The sequence below is a fragment of the Morone saxatilis genome, unplaced genomic scaffold (assembly GCF_004916995.1).
Source record: "Morone saxatilis isolate NCDOM2014 unplaced genomic scaffold, NCSU_SB_2.0 Contig2, whole genome shotgun sequence".
NCBI classification, from domain to species: domain Eukaryota; kingdom Metazoa; phylum Chordata; class Actinopteri; family Moronidae; genus Morone; species Morone saxatilis.
In genome coordinates, this window is record NW_023339762.1 from 10,732,233 (window position 1) to 10,759,659 (window position 27,427).

General features: G+C 40.6%; 1 protein-coding gene across 1 annotated transcript in view; it reads right to left on the reverse strand.

Moving 5' to 3' along the window:
* kcnq1.2 (potassium voltage-gated channel, KQT-like subfamily, member 1.2) overlaps positions 1-27,427 on the reverse strand; it is a gene marked incomplete at its 5' end in the record, with an annotated part of 165,374 nt that overhangs the window by 57,900 nt on the left and 80,047 nt on the right. Inside the window, 4 exon segments of the mRNA XM_035664282.1 lie at positions 1,660-1,721; positions 3,462-3,502; positions 4,849-4,943; positions 5,904-5,979. Of these exon segments, the coding sequence (XP_035520175.1) occupies positions 1,660-1,721; positions 3,462-3,502; positions 4,849-4,943; positions 5,904-5,979 (274 nt within the window).

Here is a 27,427-nt window from a genome sequence, read left to right on the forward strand (position 1 = left end):
AATGATTTTTCTTCAACACAAGTAACAGAGGTCGACAGGTTCGTTAACCTGCTGCCTGAGGGCAAAAGGAGGCCCCTGTTTCCATGTAACAGGTGTGCTGGCCCTCAGAACCATCATAAAAGAAAATCTCATGACTTGAAATGAGACAGAGGAAGGGGATGGGTGCTATATAGCTATAGTTGCTATTCTTCTGCCTGATTTGAAAGGACGCTTGTTGCAGCAATAGCATGCAAATGCAGTTCTGATTAAAGTAATGGTGAGTTGTTCCACATTTTTTTAGGAGGGAGGGCAGCCTGCACCATTAGGCTTCAACAGATTTGTTTCTCAATTATCCACCTCTCAGTTTTATTTAGCCTTTATGTCAAGGCTGAGTGGGGACAGGGGAGAAGTAAAAGAGTCATAGGTAGAGTAGGCACTTTTGAACGCAGGTATATGTTTCCAATCAGGAGATTGCGATCACAACGTGTAGCCCAGACCAAATGGGCCGTAACTCAATCACCGAGGGAGGTCTTCAGGCTTGCAGTGTACATTGGTTCAAGATCATTACTCCTCTCTCAGTAACAAAGGGGTCTGAGAACAGCAAACGGATGCAAACATTAGAGAACATCAGTGTTGATGAGCGCACAGTCATGGGATGGCAAATGTTAATGCAAAAGTGGGGGAAATCCTGAGCTGGCTGACTTGAATAGGAAAAAAGTGGCTACAGAATGCATTGTTCTATTGTATAGGAGTTGTTTTCATTCACTGTAAGATGTGAGAACAACCTGACTATAAGGTTAGTATTCCATTTTAAACACAAGCGCTATAAAAAAAACAGGCACAAAAAAACATTTGTGAACCTTTCCAAATCCACTAAAATAATTTCACTTTCTAGTGATGCCACCAGTCAGACAAACAGACAACAGATGTAGCCACAGACCAAAACTAACAAACACATTTCATATCCTATAATTTGCACATGGAAAGACTGATAGACAGGAAGGCAGACACATTCACACACACCCGTCCAACTGGTACAACCAGCCCCAGAGGGAAAATGTCTATCTTGGCATCACACTGGCATCAGTGCCAGCATCATGCTGGCATCAAGTTGTGCCCATCCCTCTATGACAGAGGACACGCCTAGTTACACCCGTGGGCTTCATAGCACAGCTGTTGCCTATTGGCTGCGCCTCACTGCATAAAAACTTTTCTCTTTAGCCCCCTATTGCTTCCAATACTCTAACATTCCCTTATGGAAACATAAACATCCAAGAATTGTCATCAATCAACGTACCTAGAATTACAGGAAAAAAAGGGGGCTGGCATGGAAAAATCATCAAAATCACACAGCCCAGACCAGGAGTAAAAAAAAAAAAAATGTAAAAAATGCAGAAATAAACCCAGCACTGAACAGATGCTGATAAGGTGTAGAGCCGAGAAAGCAGGTGTATGTTTTCTATTGGCACAGATTGACTGAAGCCACAACATGGTCATATCAAAAGATTCCACCAAACTCGTTCATCTGATACCACAGACACAGGTCACAGTGGAAGACACAATTACGCAGTCACACACACACGCATACTTTTCTTATGAACACCGAGGGTGATCTAATCAGTTTATCTCTCTTGCTTACAGACAAAACACACACACACTGAGCGCCAGGAGTGTGCCTACCTTATCTTCTAGCCTGATCAGACGTGCTCCAATCGTTGGGTATTCTTTATCTTCCCCTTTTCCTGGAAAATGAAAAATAACAAAATCTAACATATATATACACACATGTATATATATATATATAAGAATTTACTACTGAATTTCTTGGTGGTAATCCCAAGGACACAAAATCAGATGCAGAAACGTGTGTTTTTCCAAACTTAGCTCAAAAACACATTACAAACATAACATTATATTTTACAGTAAGAGCCCATGATTCTTAGTAAAACCATCCATTCGTTCATTTTCTGCCGCTTTTGTTGGTACAGTCCCCTACTGTAATGTATACAGTAAATACATATCAGAAAGAGTTATGTAACCTTAAAAACATGATTAACTTGAGCTTAAGTAAGTTTACACTCCACTGCATATATATCACTGGATCTGCATAAGCAACACAGTATTTTCTCGTGTAAAACCTCTACAATGGTGATTTCACAGATGTGCATGATGTGTGAACATAACCATTCATTCATACTGTTTGTGTATATGTTTGTATGAATGTATGTAGCATAGCCTCAGAGAGTATGCAAAATTTGAAAGTACAGGGTTGCGGACCTGTTTTCTTACTTCAGTCCCTTGTCCAACTGGCCAACTGGTTTACCATGTTAGTGGCCAGGGTCAGCCAAAATATGTTTATTAAGCACCTGGGAACTGGACCAAAGGAAAAAGAGGGGGAGGAAAGGAAGACGCGGGGGGCCGGGTGTCGATTGTGTCAAGAATGTTTAGACTATGAATGATATGTAAACACAGTGAAGTACTCTTTATATTGAAATCATCAAATAACAAATTAATTTCCTTGTAACTGAAGGATCCTGATAATGTGGACTGATAATCAGACTGAATTGCTATTTTTAACTTTCACTTTATTAATTCAGCAAAACATCATGTTCATTGTTGGTTGGTTTTGTTTTGCCCTGACCAATCAGTAGAGTGACATATTCATCCAGCCAACATAATTTTCAGTTGACACAAAAGCAGTAGTAGCAATTCCCAGAAGCAGTTACCGGCACATTTTATACAGTGATCAAAGATATGTGTTACTTTAAAGTTGTTATATTTGTAACTTGACTGGCACAGGTGATTCACTGGCATTGATTTCAGTTTAGGGTGAGGGGTTGTCATCATTTTTCTGTTGCTATTTTTCATGAATGTAGTCAGGTAGCTTGCTAGCTATGTCAGTGATTAAGGATGTGGGACCAGACTATTGAAAATGTCAATTTCACTCGAATTTTACTTTTTCATTTGTAGCGTATGACAAGACCCATATTATGTTTGGTGATGCTATGTTTTCTTCATAATTAATGAATACTTAATTACCTATATGCTTAACTTGGATATTACATGACCACAACTATTAGAGAACACAATACAAAAACAATATTAATGATTTAAATATATTAAGTAGGATTCTGTAGATTTTAAAGATTAAGATTTATTGTTAATTTATTACTTTATTTTAGCAATAAATGAATTACATCCATACACACACACTGACATGCAAACACACATAAGCCTGCTAATGCATTTATAAATGCACAGTGAAACAAGCAGTGTCAACAAACTCTCATAGTCCCAAATATGAAAACATACATGTAAATATCCCACATCCAAACAGAGACATGCACATACATCGGGGACCTCTCTTTCTCTCATATTTAGTCTGGCATTGTTTTGTGTACGAGTGAGCCATAAACACAGAGAGGAGTGAGGAGTGATGGCCGTCTATCAGATGTGGACTGTTGTGTTTACTGTGTATTTACCTGGAAGAAACATTCCTGGCTTCCCCAGTGTGCCGTCCAGCCTGGTGAAGAGACAGAAGTAATTAGACTGAGAAACGTAAAAACACTGGCCAGACGTGGAAGAGATTCAGTTGAGTAAACAGCACTTCATTCCAGCTCATGAACCAAACAGTAAAATAATATAAGCCAATTTATAGAGCAAATAAAATTAAACAAATGGTGTCAGCTGGAACATTATTTATATATCACTGTTTTGGGGAAAACAAACAAATAAATGCAAGTTTTGAAATAAATAAATAAATAATAATAAATATATGCTATGTTCTCATTGAAATGTCAAGCTTTGAAAATAAACAAGCCTTGCTTATATGAACTCTGAACTATAGTCATCTGTATAGATCTATAGATCTAATGAAACATGGGAAGCAGTTCAATACGCTCTTCTTTTCAAAACTTCAAGTTAAGGGCAGTTTTATCACAAGCAATCACATGTCTTTAATGATCTTATACTTTAGTCAGTGACCCATCTGATACGAAGCAGTCCTTGCATTATTGAGTCAGATGTGGCCAGTGCTGTCATGTCTTTTTCTTTGGATTTTCTGTTGAAAGCTACGTTTTGGTATTAGTCTTCTTAGGATAGCAAATAGTAATAATAATAAATGAAATATTTAAAGAGTATTTTCTTGATTTACTGATACATTATGATGCCCCGCTGGTTTCAAAATTTCACGGTGCGTTACCATGACTCAGCTGAATTACTGCAAAAGGTGTTACAAGGTCCAGATGACGCACTTACATGACCCAATTTATTACCTAACCGACCGCTGTGATGTTGGGAGAGAGAGAAAAAAAAGGCAGAAAATTTGCAGGAAGAGGACAAAAGGTTTTACTTTAGTGAGGACTGGACTTCATTACAGCTCAACAAAGCATAACAAGGTGTAACAAATCAGAGGCCAGTGAGGCTCCTATCTGTCAGATGAACAGTAAGAACAGTAACAAACTGTACTGCAGGAGAACGATCCAACTGACAGAAACTGTTAGGAGTTTAGTGAAAGCTGAATATGGAAATTTATAATGGAGGCATCTCTCTTTCTGTTGTCTTCATGACCCAGTTCAGTTCAGTACAGTTCAGTTGCAGGGAAACACAAATGTTCATTGTATAATTTGGCACTTCACAGCTAAAGTGTGCCATACTGTGCCAATAGAAAAAATGGTATAAGACAATATGGGGTGAGATTTTAGTTGACCTTGTTCTAAAATGAGATTATATGTTTTCTTTTCTTTCTTCTTGTTGTGACTATGAGGTGGTATCCAACATAATGGTTCCAAGAATGTGAAAAATCAACTGATGTAAATTTAGAGACAGAAAGTCCCAAAAAAGAGCAAGAAACAAGGTCAAAGATGTCACCTTCTCTGAAGCTCCTTGATGCGGACCATCATGTTGAGGTGACCCTGGGAATACTGCTCGATCACGTCTCGCACGTCATAGGGCTTCCGCGCTTGCTGTAGATCAATGCACACAAAAACACACACACACACCCAGAGGGACACAAAAGCCATTGTCAACCATAGCCGCTATGGCTTGGTCCCCGAAAACATCCCCAACCCCCTTGGGTGCAAAGGGTTCATTGTTAACTTATTGTGTGTGTGTGTGTGTGTGTGTGTGTGTGTGTGTGTATGTGTGACAAGTGCATGGTCATGTAGAAAGCAAGCATGTTAAGGTCCTTTCACAGCTTTGTTTAGTGTGACGTGGATACAAGCAGCATCAGAAACAACCCAGTGAACTCTTTGGGGTATCCTTGGTATATGCAGAGTATAGCCTCTGCAGCTGAGATCACTTAGGCTATAATTGAAAACATGTACAACACTTGGAAATGGTAAGAATATAGGAACCATTCTACAATAACATGTAGCATGAAAATGATGGCCAAAGTATTTCAAACATGATTATGTTGTTTTTTTTCCTGAAATATTTATTGCACAAAATTTTTCTAACATAATTCTGCTGACTTTAGTGCTACGTGAGGCCATTTCCTGTTGTGTGTGTGTGTGTGTGTGTGTGTGTGTGTGTGTTTGTGTAAGCGTATTCATGCAAGTGTGTGTTTTTTTATGAGTGCAGTACAGTAAGTGAATTCCTACTGTAGCCCCAGAGACAGGTTAGTAGATTTCCCATGATACTACGCCTGGACTGAAGTGAGCACAAAGAAGACATGCAGGTGCAGGTTTCAGGCATTTACACACAAACACACACGTACAGACACATACACATGCGCATGTGCAGAGCAGCAGCTGATAAATGCCCTTGGGGCTCCCTGTCCTCATCCTGTATAACTGCACACACAACACGCTTCTCTCACTCTCTCTCTCAATCTGTCTCTCTTTTTTATCTCTGTATCTCCCCCTTCTTTGCTCTCCTTAACTCTGTAAAATTTCTCTCCTTCTTTGGATTTCCTTTTTGCTTACCTGAAATTTCTTCCTGGCCACAAAGTACTGCATTCTGCGGAGGACTTTTACAGCTGATCTCTGGGCATGGGACAACCTGTGACAAAAAGGGAGACTGATTTAGTCTAAGAGAAAGAATTATGGAGAAGTCTACAGATGTTTCCTTGCTGTAAAATGTGAAGTGGCTTGTTTTGGAGAAGAAAAAAAACAGAAGAAAGGGTGCAGTGTGATTGGCTCTTGCTGCCTTCAAGGATCAACAATGTGTGTACCATGCCACAGCAAAACACATTTGGCCTTGACAGAAGAACACACACGCTGATGAGTATGCATTGACGTACACAAAAATACACCTATGGCTGTATGTGTCAGCACAGATTAACCCATGATGTGATCAGTGCTTGCCTTATCAGCCACAACTATGAATCCACAACATGGTGCAAGTGTAAGAAGAAAACCAGACTCAGTTTGCATTAGGAGGAGTCCCAAAAGACACGTCCCTGAGCTCAAAGCAGCACATCTGTGTCAACACAAGGGAAAACCCACTGGTATGGAGCTAACACTGAAACAGAAACCACTGGATGCAAACAACACACACACAACCTCATACATGCATACCATAGTGACTGTATGGCATGCACTTGTGTTTGTTATTTCAAGGAGGCACTGGTGCTTATGTGATTCATTTGTCCGAAAAAGCTGAAACATGTCCTTGGATATTCCATGTGTGACAGCTGCATGTTTGGATGATGCGTGCTATGGGTGAAAATGGAGGAGAAAACACAGACTGAAAATTTGTTGAGTGACTGGATTTCAGTGGTCCAAATGATTGAAAACACACAAATACTGTGTGTGCATGCACATGTGGACACATCCCCCCCATGCAGACCCCAGCAGTTAAAGAGTTGTCAAATCATCATGTGAACTTGAGAAAGACATAGTGTTGTATTATATTGTCAAGGGTGTGGAGGAAGCTATATACTAATGATGCTATACTTAAATATTTATCATATAAGTATTTATTACATACCAATGTATGATTTTTAGAAATGCTTTGTAATCCTATCTGCATGTCAAATGGCCCCACTTTTTGTTACCACCCCAAAGTTGAGAAGCTCTGACTTGAGGGGTGTACAAGGAGCATAAAAACACACGCTGCCCCTTTATTTCCATTGATACCGCACAGTTTATCATTAGGTTTTACTGCAGAAATGAATTATGAATGCTGACATATTTTTTTTATGTAATTAATTATTTCGAACATCTCTATTGAAAAAGTTTAAAGCCTCAAATGCAAAAATGTAAATAAGTCCAACCCAATGTGGTTAGGAAGACGGCTTTCCAAGTGTGTGGAAAGTTGAGAAGGTCAGAGGTGCATGAATCAGTGCTAAGAGGGGTTGTGGTCAAATACATCAGCCCTCCCTTTAATACTGCTAGGCACTAGTCCACTATGTAAGAGTGTCAATGTCTTAGTTAAAGGACCCTTCTGCTTATTGGTGCACTTTACAGACTTGATTCTTACACAAAGAGAGATAAAGCGCAAAGGATGCAGTTTTCTGAATTACTTTAGGGACCAATGTGTAGGACGTTGTGGCATATAGTCGTGAAGTTGCAGATTGCAACTAACTGAACACCACTCGCGTCTGTATTTGACAACTTGGGAATGAGAACGGGCTGGGAAATGTGTAGGAGAAACTACGTTGGCCACAAAACTCAAATGTGAAAAGCCTGATTTGTCCGTTCTGGCCTACTGTAGAAACATGGTGGTTGATCACGGCGAACACTTTTCAGGTGATTAATTAAAACATAACTATAAATATAATATTCCATTTTTGTCAGTAGATCCTCCTAAATGTTACACACTGGACCTTTAAAAGCATTTCTTCAAATGAAAATAATAAAAACAGCTCAGGTGTGCTGGGTGAGCGGGACTTGCTTCTATTTCATGTAAAGTGTGTCTCAGAGACAGGTGACCTTTCAGCCATCTGTCGGTATCAGAGACATTAAAGTTAAGCTGGTAAGCTGTGGGACGGTGTGTGTGTGTGTGTGTGTGTGCGTGTGTGCCAGCAGTGTATCTGCTGAGAAGGTGGATTAACAGCAAACTGACGTCACCAGATTCTTGCTGGAGAGATTCAAAGGAAGATGGCAGAAACAAATGAGGGAATGGAAAACAATCAGGTGCAACTCCAAATGTGCAAGTAAGAGAAAATTATAATGGTTGGGATTGAATTCCCACTTCTAAACACCGGTCTGTACACTACTTATGTACTGTATGTAATGACAATGCATCAGACAGCCATCTAACAAAAAATTAATGACTATTCTTATGTCAGAGTCTATGCTTTTGTATGTAGGGGGTAATGTGTGTGTCTGTACACTGTTTTGAACATTTCTCTCCAACTACGTCCCTATCAAAGCAGACACACCCAAATGCACACACAAGCATACACCCTCGACACACAAAAACGCACACACCACCCTCCCCCTCCCCAAACAGGGGTCTCTGTGCAGTCAACAAGTTGCTCTGAGGTCTTAATTAGGCAGAGGGACAACAAAAGGACAAAACAGACAATGCATTGACATGGGACCATAAAACATGAACATCAAAGGCTGTCGGGCTGCTGTCTTTTTCCTGCCCTCCATGTGAGGACTGCCCAAGCTATAGGAGGAAATGCACACAAACAATACCAAACATAAAGAGCATGGGGCCCTATTTTTGAAAAAAAAAAAAAAGTGCACCCCCCACCTCCTTGCTCTCCATCGTCAGAGGGTACAAGGATGTGTTTTTTTTCCCGCCTTTTTTCTGTGACTCAAAGGTTTGAGCATAATTGGGAAAGAAAACACATGTAGGAAACAAAAAACATGTGCGGTTTTGATCGTCGTACAACTGTACCCTGCTCCCTTGTTGCCCTCCTCCCGCTTCCTGCGTTTGACACAAATGCGGACACATGTTCATTGGTTAAGTGTAATAAAAGAATAACACCGAGGGTTTTTGTCCAACACCAATCTCCCCCTCCCCCCCTCCACTCCATTAAACATTTGGCACACAGAAACTGAAGGAATGTAATTCCAACATCTCTCTGCTGATGCTGCCCTTCAAACACTTGCTGGCTCTGACTCTGCTTCCTACTCATCTCCTTCTGCCCCCCCCCCCCCTTTTGTGTTTATTTTTCATCTGTGCAGAAGATTTGACACACAGTGTATCCTGGGGATTCCTCTTGAGTAAGCAAAGCTCAGATCTCACCCACGACGACTTCAATATATTTTCCATTGTCCTGCGCTGTATGATTCATTCTCTATTGGGAAGGCTGGTTGTGTGGTTTTTTTTTTATGGATTAAACCCTAACTCTTAGCTCTTCTCAACAGCCTCTCTATTCTTCATTAGGTCAACCGTAGAAGTCATGTACAAGCTGTAATTGGTGGAGTCATGAACTGGCCTTGTCCCTCTCTTGAAAAGCTGTGACAGATTTAGCCCCATGGCCTCCCCTGGACCTTTCTCTCTTAATAAGTTTTCTCTTTTTTCATTTTCAGATGGTCACTTTGGAGATCTCAGAGTTGTCAATGGCAACTCTCCCTCATCCCCCCACCCCCTTGGCTCTTTCTTTGGCAGGGGACCGTCAAATATCCTGTGCTTCCATGGTGTGCTGCAATAACCTCGGAGTCTGTCAGGAGAAAGCAGCCTTAGACATCAATGTGCTACGGTCAGGGCCCAGCAAGACTGCTGGCCAGTGTGTGTGTGTGCATCTGTGTGTGTGTGTGTGTGTGCGTGAGATAAGCTTTATGACTGGTGCTTTGGTCCATCAAAGAGATGGGCTCTTCTTCTGTTCTCCTCAAAAACAGACATCCTTTTATCATATCTTGGAAGGATAAGATGACTACATTCTTTCAGGAATGTTTGATCTAAAAGTGACGGCATGCCAGAGGGTGCCGTGGTAAGAATTATAAGGATGCATTTCTAAGACACTATTTCGAAAACAGCCAAGTTTCTCCATTCAGTGAGGCTTTTAAATGAATGGGCTTCAATGCAAGAAATGCTCCCATGCGGATTCTCCTATAAGATTTTGTCTAGTGGGAAATTAAAACAGCTCTGAGAGGGATGTGCATGCAAGAAGAAGAATGTTTACGCAGTCTCCACACCACTGTTTTCAGCTTGATTTCGTAAAGATGTCCGTTTCAACAAAAACAAAAGCTAAATGTCGTCTTTTTTGAACTTCCATAAAGCAACTCACAATTTATTTGTTCTCATTTACATATGTTATCTGTTGTTAGTCAACTGAATAAGATAGTTATGGTGCTTGTTATTACTGTGTGTCTATCTGACTTTCTTTTTTTCTCAAACTTGACACATTCAGATTTTTTTTTTTATTGAATTTATGTGACATACATTTTTATTTCTGTTTTAATTTTGCTTTTGTATTTGTTTACTTTTGCATCAATTTCCCTATTTATTTACTTTCCCATTAAATTGTCCATTTAATTTATTAATTTATTTTTTAAATTATTAAGTTCTGTATGTATTTATTTCTGTGTTATTTTTCATTTTGGCAGTTTTCGGTCTTCCATACATGTGTCTGCTCCAGCTGTTTTCATGTCCCCACCAGATCAATAGACACTGATCAAGACATGCTGGAGACAAAAGCAGAAACCAAGCCACATCAAAGCACCATGCCCATTAAGAGCTGATGACAAATAGAGAATAGAGAGAACAAGCCATGTTTGATGTGTGTGGCACAGAGAGAGAGGCCTGAGACACTATAGGTTTGCTAACCTCCTGCATTTCTATCACAACCACGCTGTGAAACTACTGTATAGTGTGACGGAAGGGCTCTTTTGTGTATACACATGCAGGAATGTATAAAGCAAATGCAGATAAATTTTTATCTCTTTTTTAATCTCTCTCACACACAGTGGAGCTTGACTTTAACAAACTGCTGAAAGAAAACAAAACCTTGGTCAATTAGCCAATGATGATGTGGTGATACATACTTGGGATTTCAATCACTTTAAACACTATGTTGCTTGTGCAAAATATCCCTATATAATCTGATCTCACACTGTCACCATATACCCCTAAAGGTACGTGTGAATGAAACTCTACCGTCTTTAAGCTGGCGAAAGAATTTCACCAATGAAAATAACTAACTAAAAGAGAGATGGTCGACAGGCTGGTGACCTCAGAAAAGTCCCACCCATGTTTAATGTTAATGACGCCAAGTCTCACAACCTGTCATTATTTGAGGAGAACAGAGACAGACACAGCTCTTTCCCACCACACGGAGAGAAGATTGGAGAGGAGCGCACTTCTAACAAGTAGACTAATGACTGGTGAACTCTTCCTGACACGACTCTGACTGCCAAATTAACTAAAGATTTGGGCGAGGAGTTAGACAGTTAGACAGCCGAGAAAATGAAAAACTACAGGCGTGGGAAAAAAAGCTTTTTACTCGGATATCAGAACACCAAGGAGCGAAGATTGTAATCTGTTAAATATAGACAAAGAATCTAAATTCAGGTATATTTCCATGCGTTCTCACATAAAATCTATATTTTTTTCTGTATATTACAATATACTTTAAATATTAGCTTGATATAGGAATTCTACAGTCGCTCCTCTTAAGATATGCAGCTGGTGCCATGGACAACCTGGTAGCAGTTAAAAGAGTTTGGGACAATGGCTTCATCCTATGTGACCATACTAATTCAGATTCTGAGAGATGTTCCAGGCCTAAGGTGTAGCCTCAAGAGGAGGACGTAGCTGTAACTACACTTCAAAGTGAGTCTAATTAGAGAGTCGGATAGATTTGGGGTTAATGACTCCCTTTGGTGCCAGACCTTCTTCTAGTCTAGTATTTAGCCTAAGGTGTGTCAGTAATGCATGTTAGTGGGTAAATAAGGATAAACATTTATTTTTCAGAGAGCATTTTTCTTCAGAAATCTGTTTTTAAGTGTATTTTGTGTCTACTAAAGTGAACTTTTTTTTCTCTATGGGATTGTTTCTCAAACTTTTTCTACAACATATTACTTTAGAAAATATTAATACCAGCATTATGATTGATGTTTAAATACAGTAGTGTATGACCCTATTCAACTATGGACAGTTCATGTTTATTTCTAATAAGATAATTTATTGTTGACTGTTGTTGAATCCTGAGTGGAACTGGTTCAAGAACCAGAGCTAATTTGGTGGAAAAGTGGTCCACAATTCTCTTCCTAATAGTTCCCATTTAGAGCCACAATTGCAGTGTTTTTGAACCATTCATTTTACATCCGCTTATTATCTTGCCATGTATGCATGTGCTACGTGCATGAATGTGACCATGTAACAGAATAATACTGAAACAAAATATTACAGGAAAACGTATTTTAAATCATATTTCATTGATCTCATAAATATTGTATAGTGTTATGTGTTGTTGTTATTTTTTTTTCATTTAAAAAAATATTTCAGACTCCTCTGCGCACCACCAGAGTCAGCTCACGTACCACCAGGGGTACACCTTCCATAGTTTTAGAACCAGTGCTCTATGGCAATGTCAGTCATATGGTCGCTCAGTCAATCACTGTTTAGTCCAGACTGAAATGTCTCAACAACTTTCATCTTGCATCATTAGGTCAAATCTTCGCTTTTCCTTATACTTGGGTTTATCTTTCTAAAAGTGTGGTTTACTTTACAATGGACATAACCTCAAAGAGCTGTTAGCATGGTTATAAACCCTGTCTTACAAGCAGTGTATGACACATTGACAGCCACTGTTTTCCCTCTAAGACTGCCCTCTGATGTACATTATCAATGGCTGATACACATAAACTAGCTATACGTCACTGTCCTATTTCCTAGCATCGACACAGCTCTCCAGAAAAGCAGCAACATTAGCACATTCTCTCCCTGGATCGACCTTTTCCAGCTACTGTACCTGATGTTATTTCTTTATAATAGGTCCAGTGAGTGCCATGGGCATAAACTAACGTGCAAATCACCCTCCACTGTTGTTTTTTTTATCTCCGTGTGGGTTATATTTTGTTGACACGGTAGTTTGGTGTTTCTCTGTTGCCCTCATTTTTACTTTTACAATTATTTTTGACTTCTGACTTTGGTGTGTGAAGAGTTCTGTATAAAAGCTTGGCTGACTTACTCGGCCCAGAATCACATGTGGGTAGTAGTAAGCCTTGCAAGGGGCCACACGCACAAATCCACAGGCACCAGAATCTAGTATAAATGAAAGCAAGCAGGCATATATATATATATATATATATATATATACACATACATGCAACCAATGCACTGACGTCCAACACTTACAATTCCTCCCTGTTTAGACCAACATTCTTGAGGTCTAGTGTGTTTGTATGTGTGTGGCTATGCGTGTGCATTTCATGAAGACAGGAGGGCGACTGGGTTTCTCCAGTGGGGGACGACGGGGTGAGGTGCTGAAGAAGGATTTATAATTCATGGCCTAATAGGATTTGTTGCTGTTTAGCAGGATTAGGCATGTTAGAGAAAGAATCTATTTATTGCTACCAGTCGGGGGGTCCCCTCGAGGTTTTTGGGGGTGTGTAGTGGTGAGGTGAGGTTGGGGGGGTTGCACACTGGACCCTTGAATTTTTTTCCCCAATCATTTTCCAGGATAACCCCTGGCACTGAGGCCCCTGAGCACCCAAGCCTGGCCCCTCCTCTCAGCTCTTAGTCAGTCTACAGCCACCATCTCTGGATTAAATTCACTGTTTCTCTTTCATAGCACTCTGATAATCCAAGCACATGAGCCCAGTCGTTGGTCATGCCAACACACAAGGCTGTTCATCTGTGTTTGTGTGTGTGCATGTGTGTCTAGGGACAATTAGCACCACCACAACCAGTTGGGGGAGCAAGGGCCCGCTGGAGGTGGCGGTCTAAGACCTGCCTACGTTCAGCCTGGCTTAACCCTGGCTATGGACCCAGCAGGAGGACAGAGAAGAAGACAAGAGAGAAAGAGAGGGAGAGAAAGGAAGAGATGGAGGGTGACCTGTTGGCCTTCTTAGCTAAGGGGCTTCCCTTTCATAAGCCAATCGGTTTAGATCATAAAACCATGCCTCTTTTCAAAAGAGCATTATTCTTTCATTCATGTGTGGTTGGGGCTACAGTGGGGGGCTGACTGACATTAAAGACTGCTGTTTAATTAGGCCTTTCTACAGTGGTCAGCCTTTTTGTTCTTGCTTTCTGTTATGGGAGGCCTGGTTGGCCTCCCTAACGGTCAATGGTGATTGCTGTACGTCTGTTTGTGTATGAGAGAGGGAGCAGAAGGAAGAAGTGGAGAGGCAGCATTTTTTATCCTCTTAATCAATATCCAATTGAACTCATTGAACACTTCTATCTCTGTGTATTAAGTGTCTTTAGTAAGTAAAACCATTAATGAAATCCTTCAATCAGTCCAGTGAAAAGAAGTCAGTTCAGTACAGTACAGTACTTCTTTATTGCAATCCTGAAGCTTATGGGGGCACCTGTCCAAGCCTGGTAGTGGCTACTACACACACAGGCTCACAGATAAAAGCATGAAAATGGAGGAAAACTAGAACTATATCACTATGGGATCACTTATTTTTCCCTTTGTCAGGGGAGGAGAGGGATACAGCTGAGAGGTCTGGCCAAACACAACGCTGCAAGCTTCTCTCAAAATGTAGAGAGGAAATTAGTGCACACAGGTCAGCTAATGAACAACCCCAGCAGTCTCTGTTTATCTCTGGTTTAGTTTGGTTTTCATTTGTTTGCACAGTGATAAAAGATAAGAGGCAAGTTAATAAAAACAGACAAACAAAATAATAAGATGAACAGTAAATACATTCCTCTGTAACTCCCCCTCATTTCTTCCCATACATATATTCTTATATCAAATAATAAAGAGAGTGAAGAAAGAATGAGAGAGACAGAGAGAGAGATGAAGTGGTGGAGGGAGTGGTAACAGTAGTGAGTCGTAGTGCAGAGGAGGGATTTATGGCAGCAGACGACGCTGAGAATGTCTTTGCACCCTTGCTTTAATAGCTTCTGTTGCTGGTCCACGGTACAATTAACACATTGCCTCTGTCTGCAGGTCCGTCCCTGCCTGGACAGTAATTACACCAGCTGCAGTTCAAACACACAAGCAGAGAGACAGGCCAGCAGGCAGACAGACAGTGAAGATGAGAAAGGGTGAATGGGTTCATATCACTGGCGCTGCTACTTTACAACTCTCCACTTGTGCGGATACAGTATAGATATTAAGTTATTATAATTTCCGAGTTTTTCCACTGTTTGCTGAGTCTTTTCCGGATCGTGGTGCTCTTCAGTTTATCCAATCATGTGACCGGAAGGTAGCAGAGCAGAGTCTCTATTACAGGGCTTACAGAGTTAAAAGTAATACATGTCTTAGATTTTGACCTGTTAAAATATAAAATAAACAAGAAAACAGCAGGCATGCTGATATTTTCAGGGCCTTGTCCAGACACTCTTTAAGACATATAAATATACTTTGAATAATAATTTGTGTCTTTGTGTCTCTTTTCCACAAAACAGTTCAATTACCTAGTTCATTAATTAGTTCCTTACTTTAGTGAAAACTCCATTCTCAATGTACTGTATGTCTATCATCATCATCAAACTTGTGTTAAGTTGCATATTTCAGCACGACTGGCTTCCAAAGCATCTGTGACGTCACAAAGTCATCTTGCACATACACAACATGAAAACAGCCCTCTCATGTTTAACCCGGCTCCTACATCATTCTGCACAGTGAAGGTCAAACATCACAGTAAAGGAACAAAAAGCAAAACACAGGAGGGGGACTGATTAGTTAAAAACTTCCAGATTCAATGGTCAGCATTTAGAGGTCTAACAGACTTCCAATTGACTTGTAATTCCTTCCCTGCAGAGGATATAAGATTCAACTTGGACTTGTCTGGAATGGTTTGAGTTTGTACTTACACTAAACTGCTCAGTCCATTACCACCTGATTTTCCTACATTTGGACAGGGAACTGGGAATAGGGAACTACACGGACAAAGAGACAGGAATCATCCTTCTATGTTTTAATACAGCACATAACTCATATTTTCAGTATATTCTTGTCTGTCCAAATGTGTAAATTTGTCATTTCTTTGGGTCAATCAGCAATTTAAAGGCACTTCAGACACTTTTTTTCCTTTGCTATAATCCAAATATTTTCATAGTTTAATTCTTAAAACTGTGCTTTTGTTTTTTTCTGTTTCTGTTTTATCTTATTTTTCTTCTCTCTGAATAGTTACATTAACCTTATACAGTCAAACAGTCAAGGTTACATTTTAAGTTTTGGTGGCATAAGCCAAGGCACAGTGCGGTGTCGTATGACTGAACCAAATGTATGTCCGTATCAGTTCTTTATTATGCACATAGAGAACAAGTAAACAAAATAAGGAACACTGTTACATTTAAAAAGGCTAGCTACAGGCTACGATCCCAGCTCTCTGACTGTGTAACTAGTCCAGGTCAGGAACTGCTTCTTGCTTGCTGCTATAGTGGGATCAGATGACTGTACACTGAGAGTTCACGGGCCCAGGAGGAGGTGAAAGATGATCAGAGGCTCGGTGGGTGGAGCAGGGTCTATGATTGGTCAAATTGACCCTGGTTCTCTGGTGAGATGAGATGTGAGAGGGGACTGTGTCAAGGGGAATTATGGGCCTGTATCATTGCTCTTAAGCTCCTCTAAAAATGATAGGCTTTTGGTTCAACACTTTTTTTGCATCAGTGCTGCTTTGTGTGTTATTTAAATATCAACAATATTTGAATACCGTTTGAAGCCCCGGGGCAGAATATATATCAAAATGTTATCTTACATTAAAATCTGGCAATGTCATTTTACAATTTTTAGTCCATATGTTTCATTTAAACTGTTTTCAGTGTTGTGTGAATATGATGTAAACGGGTAATGGAATGTCACCACTCTCAACATAAAGTTAAAACATATCACTTACATTAGATTCTATATTTTTTAACAACACCATTTTGGCATTGCTTCAACATGTTTCAGTGTTGTTTGAATATAGTTCTAGCATGGCCTACAATCAATTTGAGTGATATTTGTGTTATGTTTCCAAGTTCTACACCACTGAGCAGCCAGATCTGCTAATCTTGAGATTGTGCTCCACAAAACATGAAATCTAATTTGAGTGGGAGAACAAACAATAGCTAGGACATTTGGGACAACGATGAAAAAAAGGAACGCCTGCCAACTTTCAAAATGGAACACATTGAACTGAGTGTCCAATTTATAAGCCCAGAAGAACTCCAAATAAGACGCTGAAGAATAGGTTGTATTGGAATGATAACTTAAAGTAATGTCAAACAACAGATTTAAGAAATGATTTAAACTCTGGGACAGTTAATAGATTCTTAGCTTAGGGCCAGATGTTAGCACACAAATGTGAGTAAGATACAGAGAATCATGCAAAGACATCCACAATTTGTAGTAACTGATGTAATACTAGTATGATATAACAACATTGACCTAATAACACAACACAGTCTGCAAGCTAGGGAAATGAATATGATGAAAAATGATTTCCAACGCTACTCCACACTGACAGACAAACAGACATGCTGGCTCAGGGCCCAGAGCATTAGATGACAGGCTGAAGTTCAGAGGCATTTATTTGTCATAATACTAAACTAACTTGAGATCAGCTGATATCTGTCAACATGCTTCACCTAAATCGGCGTGATACAACACTGAGCGACTGTGTCAACAATGTTGACATCAAACAGACCACAAAAGATGAGGAAATAAGAAAATGAAGAAGGAGCAGAGGATGATGATGTGCGGGATTCATCTTGTTTTCAAAAAGCTCGGTTATGAGAGCGGTTATCTGAAATGAGGCGCTGGGAACAGGGTGCAAAGCAATAATTGGATGCTTGTCCCTGGCTTGTCCCCCAATTTTTCAGGGCAAATTATCAACGCATGGGTTGGATTGCTGGAACCACATTGTGGAGGTGGGAACAGTGGGAGCTTTAAGGGGCCAGCGTGACACGCTAATAGAATCATTTAGCACACTGGGATAACGACAGCATGTGATGGATGGAGCAAAAGCCCTGCATCTGCTCCTGCTGCTGTTGCCACATTAGGCCTGCTGACTCACTGCAGACGTAGGTAGCACTGCTAGAGGTGGGGGAATGTGAATGGTTGCATGTGTGTGCTGACAGTGAAGTGTGTGTATAAGCATGGCAAACGCCCTCTTGGCAAAATGCACAGAGCCATGTCTATCTCTGAGTGTGTGAGTAAAATGACGACTGGGCATGTTGCTTTTGGAGAGCCTGCTGTGTACGACAGTACGACAGTACAATAACCATCTACAGTTTATATTGTGCAAGTATGTGTGTGTGCCCACACCTATAGATTAGTGAAATGGGAGGGGTAATGCCAGGCAGCCACTGAAACATCTGTACAGTAACAGTAACAGTAAAAGGACTGTGTTGAAAATACATATTTTTTTCTTTGGGTGAAAAGTATGTTACAAGAATCAGAAACAGAAAAAAAAACTTAAGAGAAAATGTTAAGTAGAAAGGAGCATTTTGTGTATGCACCACTATGGCCTGCTGAAGCTTGGGGTTGTGTCTTGCCTATGATTTTGGATGAAGTCAGCTTACAACAAAGTATTTAAAATTTACTACAGCTCTGATTTGGCAATATGCTGGCATCTTCACCACACCAAAGGCCAGAGAGGCCAGTGGTTCTGCAGCATTTACAGCCGTTTTCCACAGCAAAGTGTCAGAAAAAAAAAAAGATTTCTGAAAAATTACTTTTTTGAAATATTAGATATTAGAAAATAATATAATATATAATATTAGAAATAAGGACAATCATAACATCACTCATTAAAGTATCCAGGGGCCATCCATGCTGATAGTTTGAGGAACATTTATTTGAAATGTGCACAATGAGAGAAAAAAAACTATTCAGCTCTTTCACAACTTAACGATTTGTATAAATGTATTGAAATATAATATATTCAATGTTTCCCAAAAGATAAAAGGTCATTCTATTCTGATAATTTAAAACATAAATTGGACCTTGCCTCAACCTAAGCCTGCTGTGTTATTATTCCACTTTAACTTAATCCATCTGACACTAATCATGTTCATAGGTAAATGTAACAAATTAATAGAAGACCCAGCATGTGTGTGGGTGTGTGGGATCTTAAAGTAGAGGGTTGTGTGTGCTACAGTTGGCCTGAAGCCAGTCCAGGAGGGAGGACATTTCATACATGAAATCCTCTCCATTGCAGGAGGTGAGGTAGCCTGGACCTGTCAAGAGATGTTCTTGTCCACCCCTGCATGGTGCAACACCGCTGCACTATGGGAAGCACAGCCTCACATATACACAAACACACAAAACCTCACATATGTATTCAACGCTCCTCTCACAGATAAGGATACACATTCTGACAAAAAGAAGGCCTTGAACACACACACGTAACAGCTAGAGAAAGAAAGGGGTGAGGGGGGAGTGGTGCAAGAAAAGGGCGAGAGACAGGGCAGTGGGAGAAAGAGTGCAAGATAAAGAGAGTAAAAGAAGGGCTTCACAAACAAAAGAAAAGTCAGTTACACACAGGGAGCAAGGAGAGCAGGGAAAAAAAGCGCTGAAAAACAAAAATCAGCACACAAAAAAAAGGGCAGAGAGGGAAAAAAAAACCCTGCCTTTAGCCTCAGAGTGGGAGGAGTGAGAAGGAGCGGCGGCAGAGGAGAGGGAGGACAGAGAGAAAGAAAGAGAAAAAGAGATATGGAGAGAAAAAGAGCGAGAGACAGCAGAGAAGGAGGAGAGTGTCAGGGCTAGGGGTGATTAAGCCTGGGGTCTCCTCTCTGCAGAGACACGTGCGCAGACTTAATCAAGCCGACGCCAGCCAGCCACATTTCCACATTACTCCCTGTCCGACAGGTCCGAAAGAGGGAAGGGAAGAAGAGTAAAAGGAGTCCACCCACCCGACACACACACACACACTACACACACACACACACACACACACCCTCTCCTCCTCCTTCTTCTCCTTCTCCTTTTCCTCCTCCCCGTCTTCTACCTCCCCCTGAGCAATGCCAGAACACATGTGAGCGATATTGGAGGGAGTGGATGGGTGTAAGTTAGGGAGCAAAGAGCAGAAATACTACTGACTCCACCAAATGAAATGTTATTAGCTGGGAGTACCCACTACCCCCACCCTGAAATGAGTGTTTTCTCCTGCTGCTGGTGAAACAAAAGTCTGCATGATAAAATCAAATGACTTTTACAAAACCTGAGGAAGACCATATGGAATTAATACACAAACTGTTAATACGATGAAACCGACTGTATTTTTATAAACTATTGCTGTAAAGAAGATATTTATATATATTAAAAAAGATCATTCTTTCCTTGCAGAATTTTTGGTACCGTTATTGTTCTAATTGGTTATTAATTCAGTCAATTTCATCTGCGCTTGTTCCTGTTTAACTCTGTTGCATTCATACTGCAGTTTCAGAAGTGTGGTACTTTTTGAATTGCAGTTGGGATATTTCTAAACTATTTCAGAGAAGATGTTTTACCCGTCCTATTTCAGCAGGGGTGAATGAGCGCGATCATGTTTTACTTTAAGTGACGTTACACACTCATTCTGAAAATACATAGTACACACCCTCAACCACACTAAGTTTCACACTCATTTAGTTTTTTTTTGTTCTTGACGTCTTCTCCTTCTAAAGAATACTGTTATATCTTCCCTCTCTTTTCTCCTCCACTACTCCTATTTCACATTCATGCTCTTTTTTTCTCTCCTCGCTGGAGGCCAAGTGGGTCTGGGCCCAAGGTGGGGTATAGCGATGTCATTTAATAAGCAGCTTAACTCCAGCACACACGCCACAGACGACCTGCACAATCTACACTACAAAAAATATCCAACCAAGACTTTTTTTTTTTGTTTTAGTCTGAATCAGAATTGATTTTATCTGTATGTGAATCTATCTCTACACTAGTACATTAACTACTAATACAGAAGAATGCATGATCTAAAGTTTCAGCTAAAGGGAAAGCATACAATTGTCAGTGATAAAAAAAGGGTTGCTCTTCCTGTATAGCACTGTATATATCCAGCATATGCATTTTTTGCAGCGGAGCTCAGTGTTATTTCACAACAATGAGGCCTGCTTACAGCATTTCCAGTAATGGGTCAACTTCTAATCTCCTGGAGTGAAAGTCCACGATAGAGATGGAAACAGAGAGACATTTGGTTCCATGCTGCTGTTTCTGAACAACTACTGAGGTGTAATTTCAACGTATCAACGAAACAAGGGCCAGCCTGTGCCAGTTAATGTCTCTTAAAATTATGCACAGGTGGTTTGGTGATAAGGTTAGGATGTGTAGATACAGTGTGTGTCTGAGCATTTGTGTGTGTGTGAACACAATTGTGTATCCCCTGGCACCATATCAAGCACAAAGCTCAATTCTAAACATATGCGTGTGTGTGCGCGCATACAAACACACAAGGGGGCCTCAGTGGTCTCCTCTGACCTGTGAGTGAGGGCTAATTAAGTGAAGGGAGATGACAATGAACAAGGGCTTCCCATAGGCCAAGCCATCACTCAGGCCTGCTGTAATGAACACCCATCTACAGGTGTGCTGATCCCTAGACGACTCCACACACACACACACACACACACACACAAATACCTCTTTTAACACATAGGCGTGCATACTCAAACATACTTCCATGTGTACAGTACATTATTAATGCGTGCACACACATGTTAGCAATACAGCAGGAAAAAGCAGTTTGCATGCAGTATAGTTGGGGATACACAACAACACACTGACACATGCACATATGGACACATGCACACACTGACATTTCAGAGTGGTGCAGCAGCTCTGTAGGCCCTCCAGTCTTGTTTTGCTGATGGCTGTCACAACTGCAGCGGCGTTCATTAGTGACGAGTCCACCATCAGAGACGGGCATAAATTCCATAACATCTGTCACGTGATCCGCTGGACATCAAGCTCTATCAAACAATAATCACATGACTGGGAGTGTTATGTGATCTTTTTGCACTACAAAAGCCCACACAGCCTTATTGGATATTTTCCATTTACTTATGAGACGCCTAATGCCCAAAAGTGTTTTTGTCTCGATTGCAAGGTGGTGTCATTTATCATATACGGTATTACTGACCAGATGAAGGCTCTCAGGAAACAGTAACCAAATCTACTCCATATGCCTTGATGTTTTCATTTCACATTTCAATTTGGAATAATCTGCTGCATGAATGATGTTACCAAAGCAGCCGTCCCTTATGGTGAAGCACAACTTAAATGTATTTTCCCCCACAGATTAAGACCAGGTCGCCCCTGCTTAGTCGCCTTTTCCATTTCCAATGAATGATTAAACTTCACCATTTCATTTCCTAGAAACGTGCCAGGTTGAGTGCCATGGCTGCGCCTGAAGCACAACTTCTGCCTGCGTTTTATGGGCTTAATTAACGGACCCTAATTGCTTCTGAAAAGAAATAAATAAGGCAGCCAGTGGAGCGCATCCTACTGTTAACGGATTATTTCCTCTCCGAAAACAATAACAGAATGTTCTGGTTTGTTCCCTTGGGGCGGGTTAAAGATTCTCGGCCTCAATATTTGTTACAGACAAGTTATAAATGTAGATGTTGACTCCTCCAGAGCTGTGTGTCTGACAAATGATACTGAAAAGAGATTGAGTGGAATGAGCGCTCATTTGTTCTGAAACGTAATATTTTCCCATGTCACAGAAGTCATCTGTAAAATTAACCTTGGAAAAACAGTACTAAAATATGGAAGTCTTTCCAACTTTGATGAGTTTGAAGCTCACAGAATCCCTACTGGCGCAATCACTATTCTGCATGTAATGAGAAAGGCCTCTAGCCAAAACAAAGGCAGCCCGTTCAAAAGAACATGCTTTTTCCCCCCTTCCCTGGTCTTTCTAGTACTGTGACGACAGGAAATGAGTCTCGACATCAAAGTCTGAGGAGGAAGTTACTCTCTTCCCCTCCGCTGTGTGGATTTGTCAACTACACCTGACACATGGTGGGAACTCACACGTACATGTACAAATGTACCGCCTAGGCATTTTTGCTTCCGTCCTCTCACATAAACCCTAACCATGATATCACCCAATGGTGTAATGGCAGGTTGGGGGGCCACAAACACCTCAAGAGTTCTCAGAGGCCTGGGAGAAGAACCACTGAAAGTTTTATACAGTGGGAGGGTTTGCATTTTGGGAGGGAGTCTCGTCCTGTGGTGGAATGCAAATATTTAACTTGCCCTTGGTATATAATGAAAATTACACAGTACGACAAGAATACCTGTGTAGCTACCCAGGTGATCGCCAGCCTGGCTCCATCCACCAGGACGTAAATACAGTAATTACCCACAAGCCTCATGGGCACAAAGGGGAGTCAGTAAAAAAAAAAAGTCTTATTGGTTGTTACTGGACGATGATTCATGACTGAAAACTAACTTGTGCTGGCACAGCAGGGCTGCAGATGACATTAGCAATAAGGAAGGCCATGAGAATGTTTCTCTGAGATTTAGGGTAGATGTAAATATTTGTTGCTCTGTGATAACGAGCAGCGGATTTATTTGAGTGGGAGACACAACAGCTAAGCCTCGGGTCAACAATACCGCTTGAACAAATTAGACTGGTTCACACTCCAAGAAGAAAGTGTGTGTGTCAGTGAATGGGAAGGGAGGGATTGCAAAGGTTCAAGGTTGCCATTTTCAGGCAACCCCTATGACCCTTATGTCACTGAGACATGCTCATACATCCCACTGTCTGCTAGTGCAACCTGCTGTAGCTGTAGCTAGTAAAAAAAAAGGCCTCTGGTTGTGCAGACACAAACACCTCTGCTGTTTAGGGTTAGGGTTAGATGGTAGGCCTAGATGGCGAGAGATGTAGAAAATAGGGTGAGAGAAAGAATAAGATAGCAAGGAATTATGAATTGACAGAAAAGAGACAGAGAAAGGGAGAGGGGGAAGAAGGGGGACAGTGCCCCCTACAGAGAGGACAGAAAACTCCTTGACAATGAGTGAGAGAGACAGAGGAAAAAGAAATAGGGAGAAAAAGGAAGGAGCTCTGCATATTGTGTCTGATGCAACAACAGATGGATAGTACTATATCAGTACTAGTACTAGTAAATAAATATATATGCCTAAATTTGTAGTTACAACATACATCTTTAAAATGTTTCATTCTTTAATCACATTAAATGATGGGCAGTTTGACATGGTAGACTGCACAGAAAGAAGTTAGTCGATATTTAAGCAGATGATAGTGGCTATTTTGATTTTTATGCACACTTAAAGCCAGTGGACAAAACGCACTGACTTTTTACATCCTTTCTAAAGTAGAATGCTTTGAACTATCTTCAATTAATTTTTTTTAAGAAACGTGACTTTCTTTTGCAATTCTTTCATGTATATAATCAATTCTGATACAAGCCTGTATTTGAATTGCAGTCTTTTGTGTGCATGTGAAAAGAAAAAAGTCTCCTTGTATCCACATGTGTCTTCTCCTCATGTGTGCGTTTGTGTATTTATGTGACTTATGTGCATGTCTTAGTGCTCGCTGTGAGCGTGTGTCAGGCTGTGTGAGTGTTTAAATGGATTTTCCAGAGGCCAACAATCCTGTTGCCATGTGTGAGAGGTTCTTTCCCTCGTATATTGGCCATGACACCCTCCCTCCCTCGCTGCACAGCATGGCAGCCAGCAGCACCTGCTGCACCATAAACACACCTGCAATGCAGTAAAACCATGGAAACACCCAGAATGGAAAGACTTTACAATAGAATACAATACAATATATAGAGACAATAGAGACGACCACACAGCTGTACAAAGACTATACACACAAGGTTCCCGCTTTAGCCATATTTAGGCTGTACAGCATACTTTTTTGTGTATTTTTTTTCCAACAAAATAGTATAATTATAGAAATACAACTCTACATTCAAACAGAAAGGAGACTGTGAAGAAGATGACAATGATAAGCTAGACACGCTACAGCCTATAATTCACTATACTTTGGAGTAAATTTTGTTTTGGTTTTCAATGACTAAAAACAACAAATCGGCCTAAAAATTATATGTATAATCTGCATTTGGTCAACACACAGTAGTTGTGCACAACCTCCCTGCTCCTCTTGCCAGCAGAAGTCTTGACCTCAGTTTTCTTTATTCTGTACTCCTTGTAGTTTTGGGACTGGCAGTTGAAGCAGCTCATTTCCTCTTGTCTTTCCTTCTTGTGTGAGAATTTCTTGCTATCAGTCAAGGATGAGACAGATGCAATCTTCTTCAGTCCAATGAGAACTAAGTCAGCCAAAATAAGGTTGGAAAATGTGGAGATCATTAACCTCACTTTCCCAGCATCTCCTTTATGTCAGTAGGCTGGTTTAGTGACTCTCAAACTGAAAGCTCCCCAAATATTTTAGTGTGTCTTTCAAGATACTCCTTGCTTTCAAGGTTTCCTTAACTTTCTTTAAGGACACAAAAACTTAATAACCATACCTGTTGGTAATGGTTATCACAAATTATTTTATACACCATAAAATAATTCTATCAACTAACAATCTAGAGCCAAGATAGTGGCTCTGTAACACTGTACTTGGGCACAGTAGAGCTATACGCTAACATCAGCATGCTAATAATGCCAAGATTCTGATGTTTGCAGTTTTAATGTTTAGCATGCACCATCTTCATTTAGCATGTTCAAATAGGGCTGTGTCGGTGTCAGATTTTGCTGGAGTTTAAGCTGGTTTGATTTTATGCAAACCAACTGAACAGGCATTTGTCATTATGAGACAATAAGCAGCTCTCAGCGATGCCAACCCTTTAGTGTAGCTGTGCTACGCAATGCTGAGCAGACAGTGGTGCAGAGTCAAGGCTTCATGGTAAGTTGCCTGTTAAATACATTGCTTGAAAGATGAACAATGACACCATAATTTTCCCTTTTCAATATGACTCAAACATAACGGTTCCTGACAACCGTCATTAATGCTTATCACATCTGTTTCCTTCATTAGGAAGGTAGCTAGCCAGCTATAGTTTGTCAGTGCATTCAGTATTGTAGCAGATTGAAAGGTAATGCAAAGCCTCATTTCGACTGCTCCGATTAGGGTTAGGGCCGTATGAAAGTTACTGCATTTATCCATTTCAAATTAAAAGTCCTCTAACATTTCAGCAGACAGGAACCCTACATTTCTTTAGGTTTTTATTGTGAAACATTAGCAGGAACATGTTGTGGAAAAAATTTACTCCATAAATCCACTTTCATTCAAAGGCTCTCATTAAGTTCCCCTGAAGCAGATGAGTCACGTGCGTCTAAACTAGTGGTAAGATTCTGTATTACCAGTTCGGTATTGGGTTTAATATGAAACTGTTGAAATTTTTTACATCAGCCGAACCCCTTGTTGAAACTTGACTTTTTGAGAAAGCAGTGTGCCAATTTCATGGCAATTCATCTAATAGCTGCAAAGGAATTTGCTTTGGTATATTGGTAGATAACAATAAACATAGAAAAATATAAATAAAGATAAAATAGAGACAAAAAGACAAATTTAACCAAAGATGTTTTTCTAGCAGCTACTGGCCGCCGCATCTGCACGTCCTGCCATCAGCGTTCTTGAAATAGCAGTGTAGGTACTTGAGGGCAAATCAGAATACCTTCAGCTTCTTTTGAAACTTGCATTATTGATGCATTTCATGCTCACCTACTACATGCGATACTTCAACAGCTCCATCACAGTGTGCTGAGTATCAGTGTTTAACATTCACATCCTGTAACATGTTGGCACTCTTGTCAAAATCTGGCAAGACTGGCAGTTGACTAGTAATTCCAAGTTAATCTTCAAGCATATGGGTACCCAAAGACAGCTGTCAATAAAGAGAATGAGATGGTTGGTATACTGCATCACAGTATAAAAAGACTTTGGGAGACACCCAGAATGAAACGACCAACCGCGCTGCCCTCCCTTACTGCACCGTGACTAACTAGCTTGTAAACCGCACCCAAACTTTTGACAGCTTTGCGTATGAACACACATGTGCCTCGTAACAATTAAACATAAATGAAGGAACAGAAGGAAAAAAAGTATAAGAGTGGAAATAAATCCCACAGCTGCTCTGTTGGGGATGTTTTTTTGGTTCTTTTTAGAAACTTTCATTAAAGGAAAAGCAAAAGCAAGAGGAAGATAGTTGTTGGGTTCAGTGGTAATGGTGTAATTAATTTTGGATGTTTATTTGAGTTTGTCACACTGATGGGATGGGTGGCAGGTGCTGAAAGCAGGTCCAAGTGCGGACACTGGATGATGGTTTGCAGATGATGGCTTCTTTTTCCAGAACCCCTAGCAACTGGACCGAGCCCAGTTGGCTGACTGAAGGGAGTAACGGGAGTATTTCTCTTGCTTTCTGAGTTTATTTCTTTCTTTCTCTCGTTTCCTCTCTCTTCCATTCTGCCTCTCCTTTTCCTTCTCCATCTCTCTCCTTCTCCTCTCCCTCTTCCTTCCCCCGTCACCCTACCCCGGCG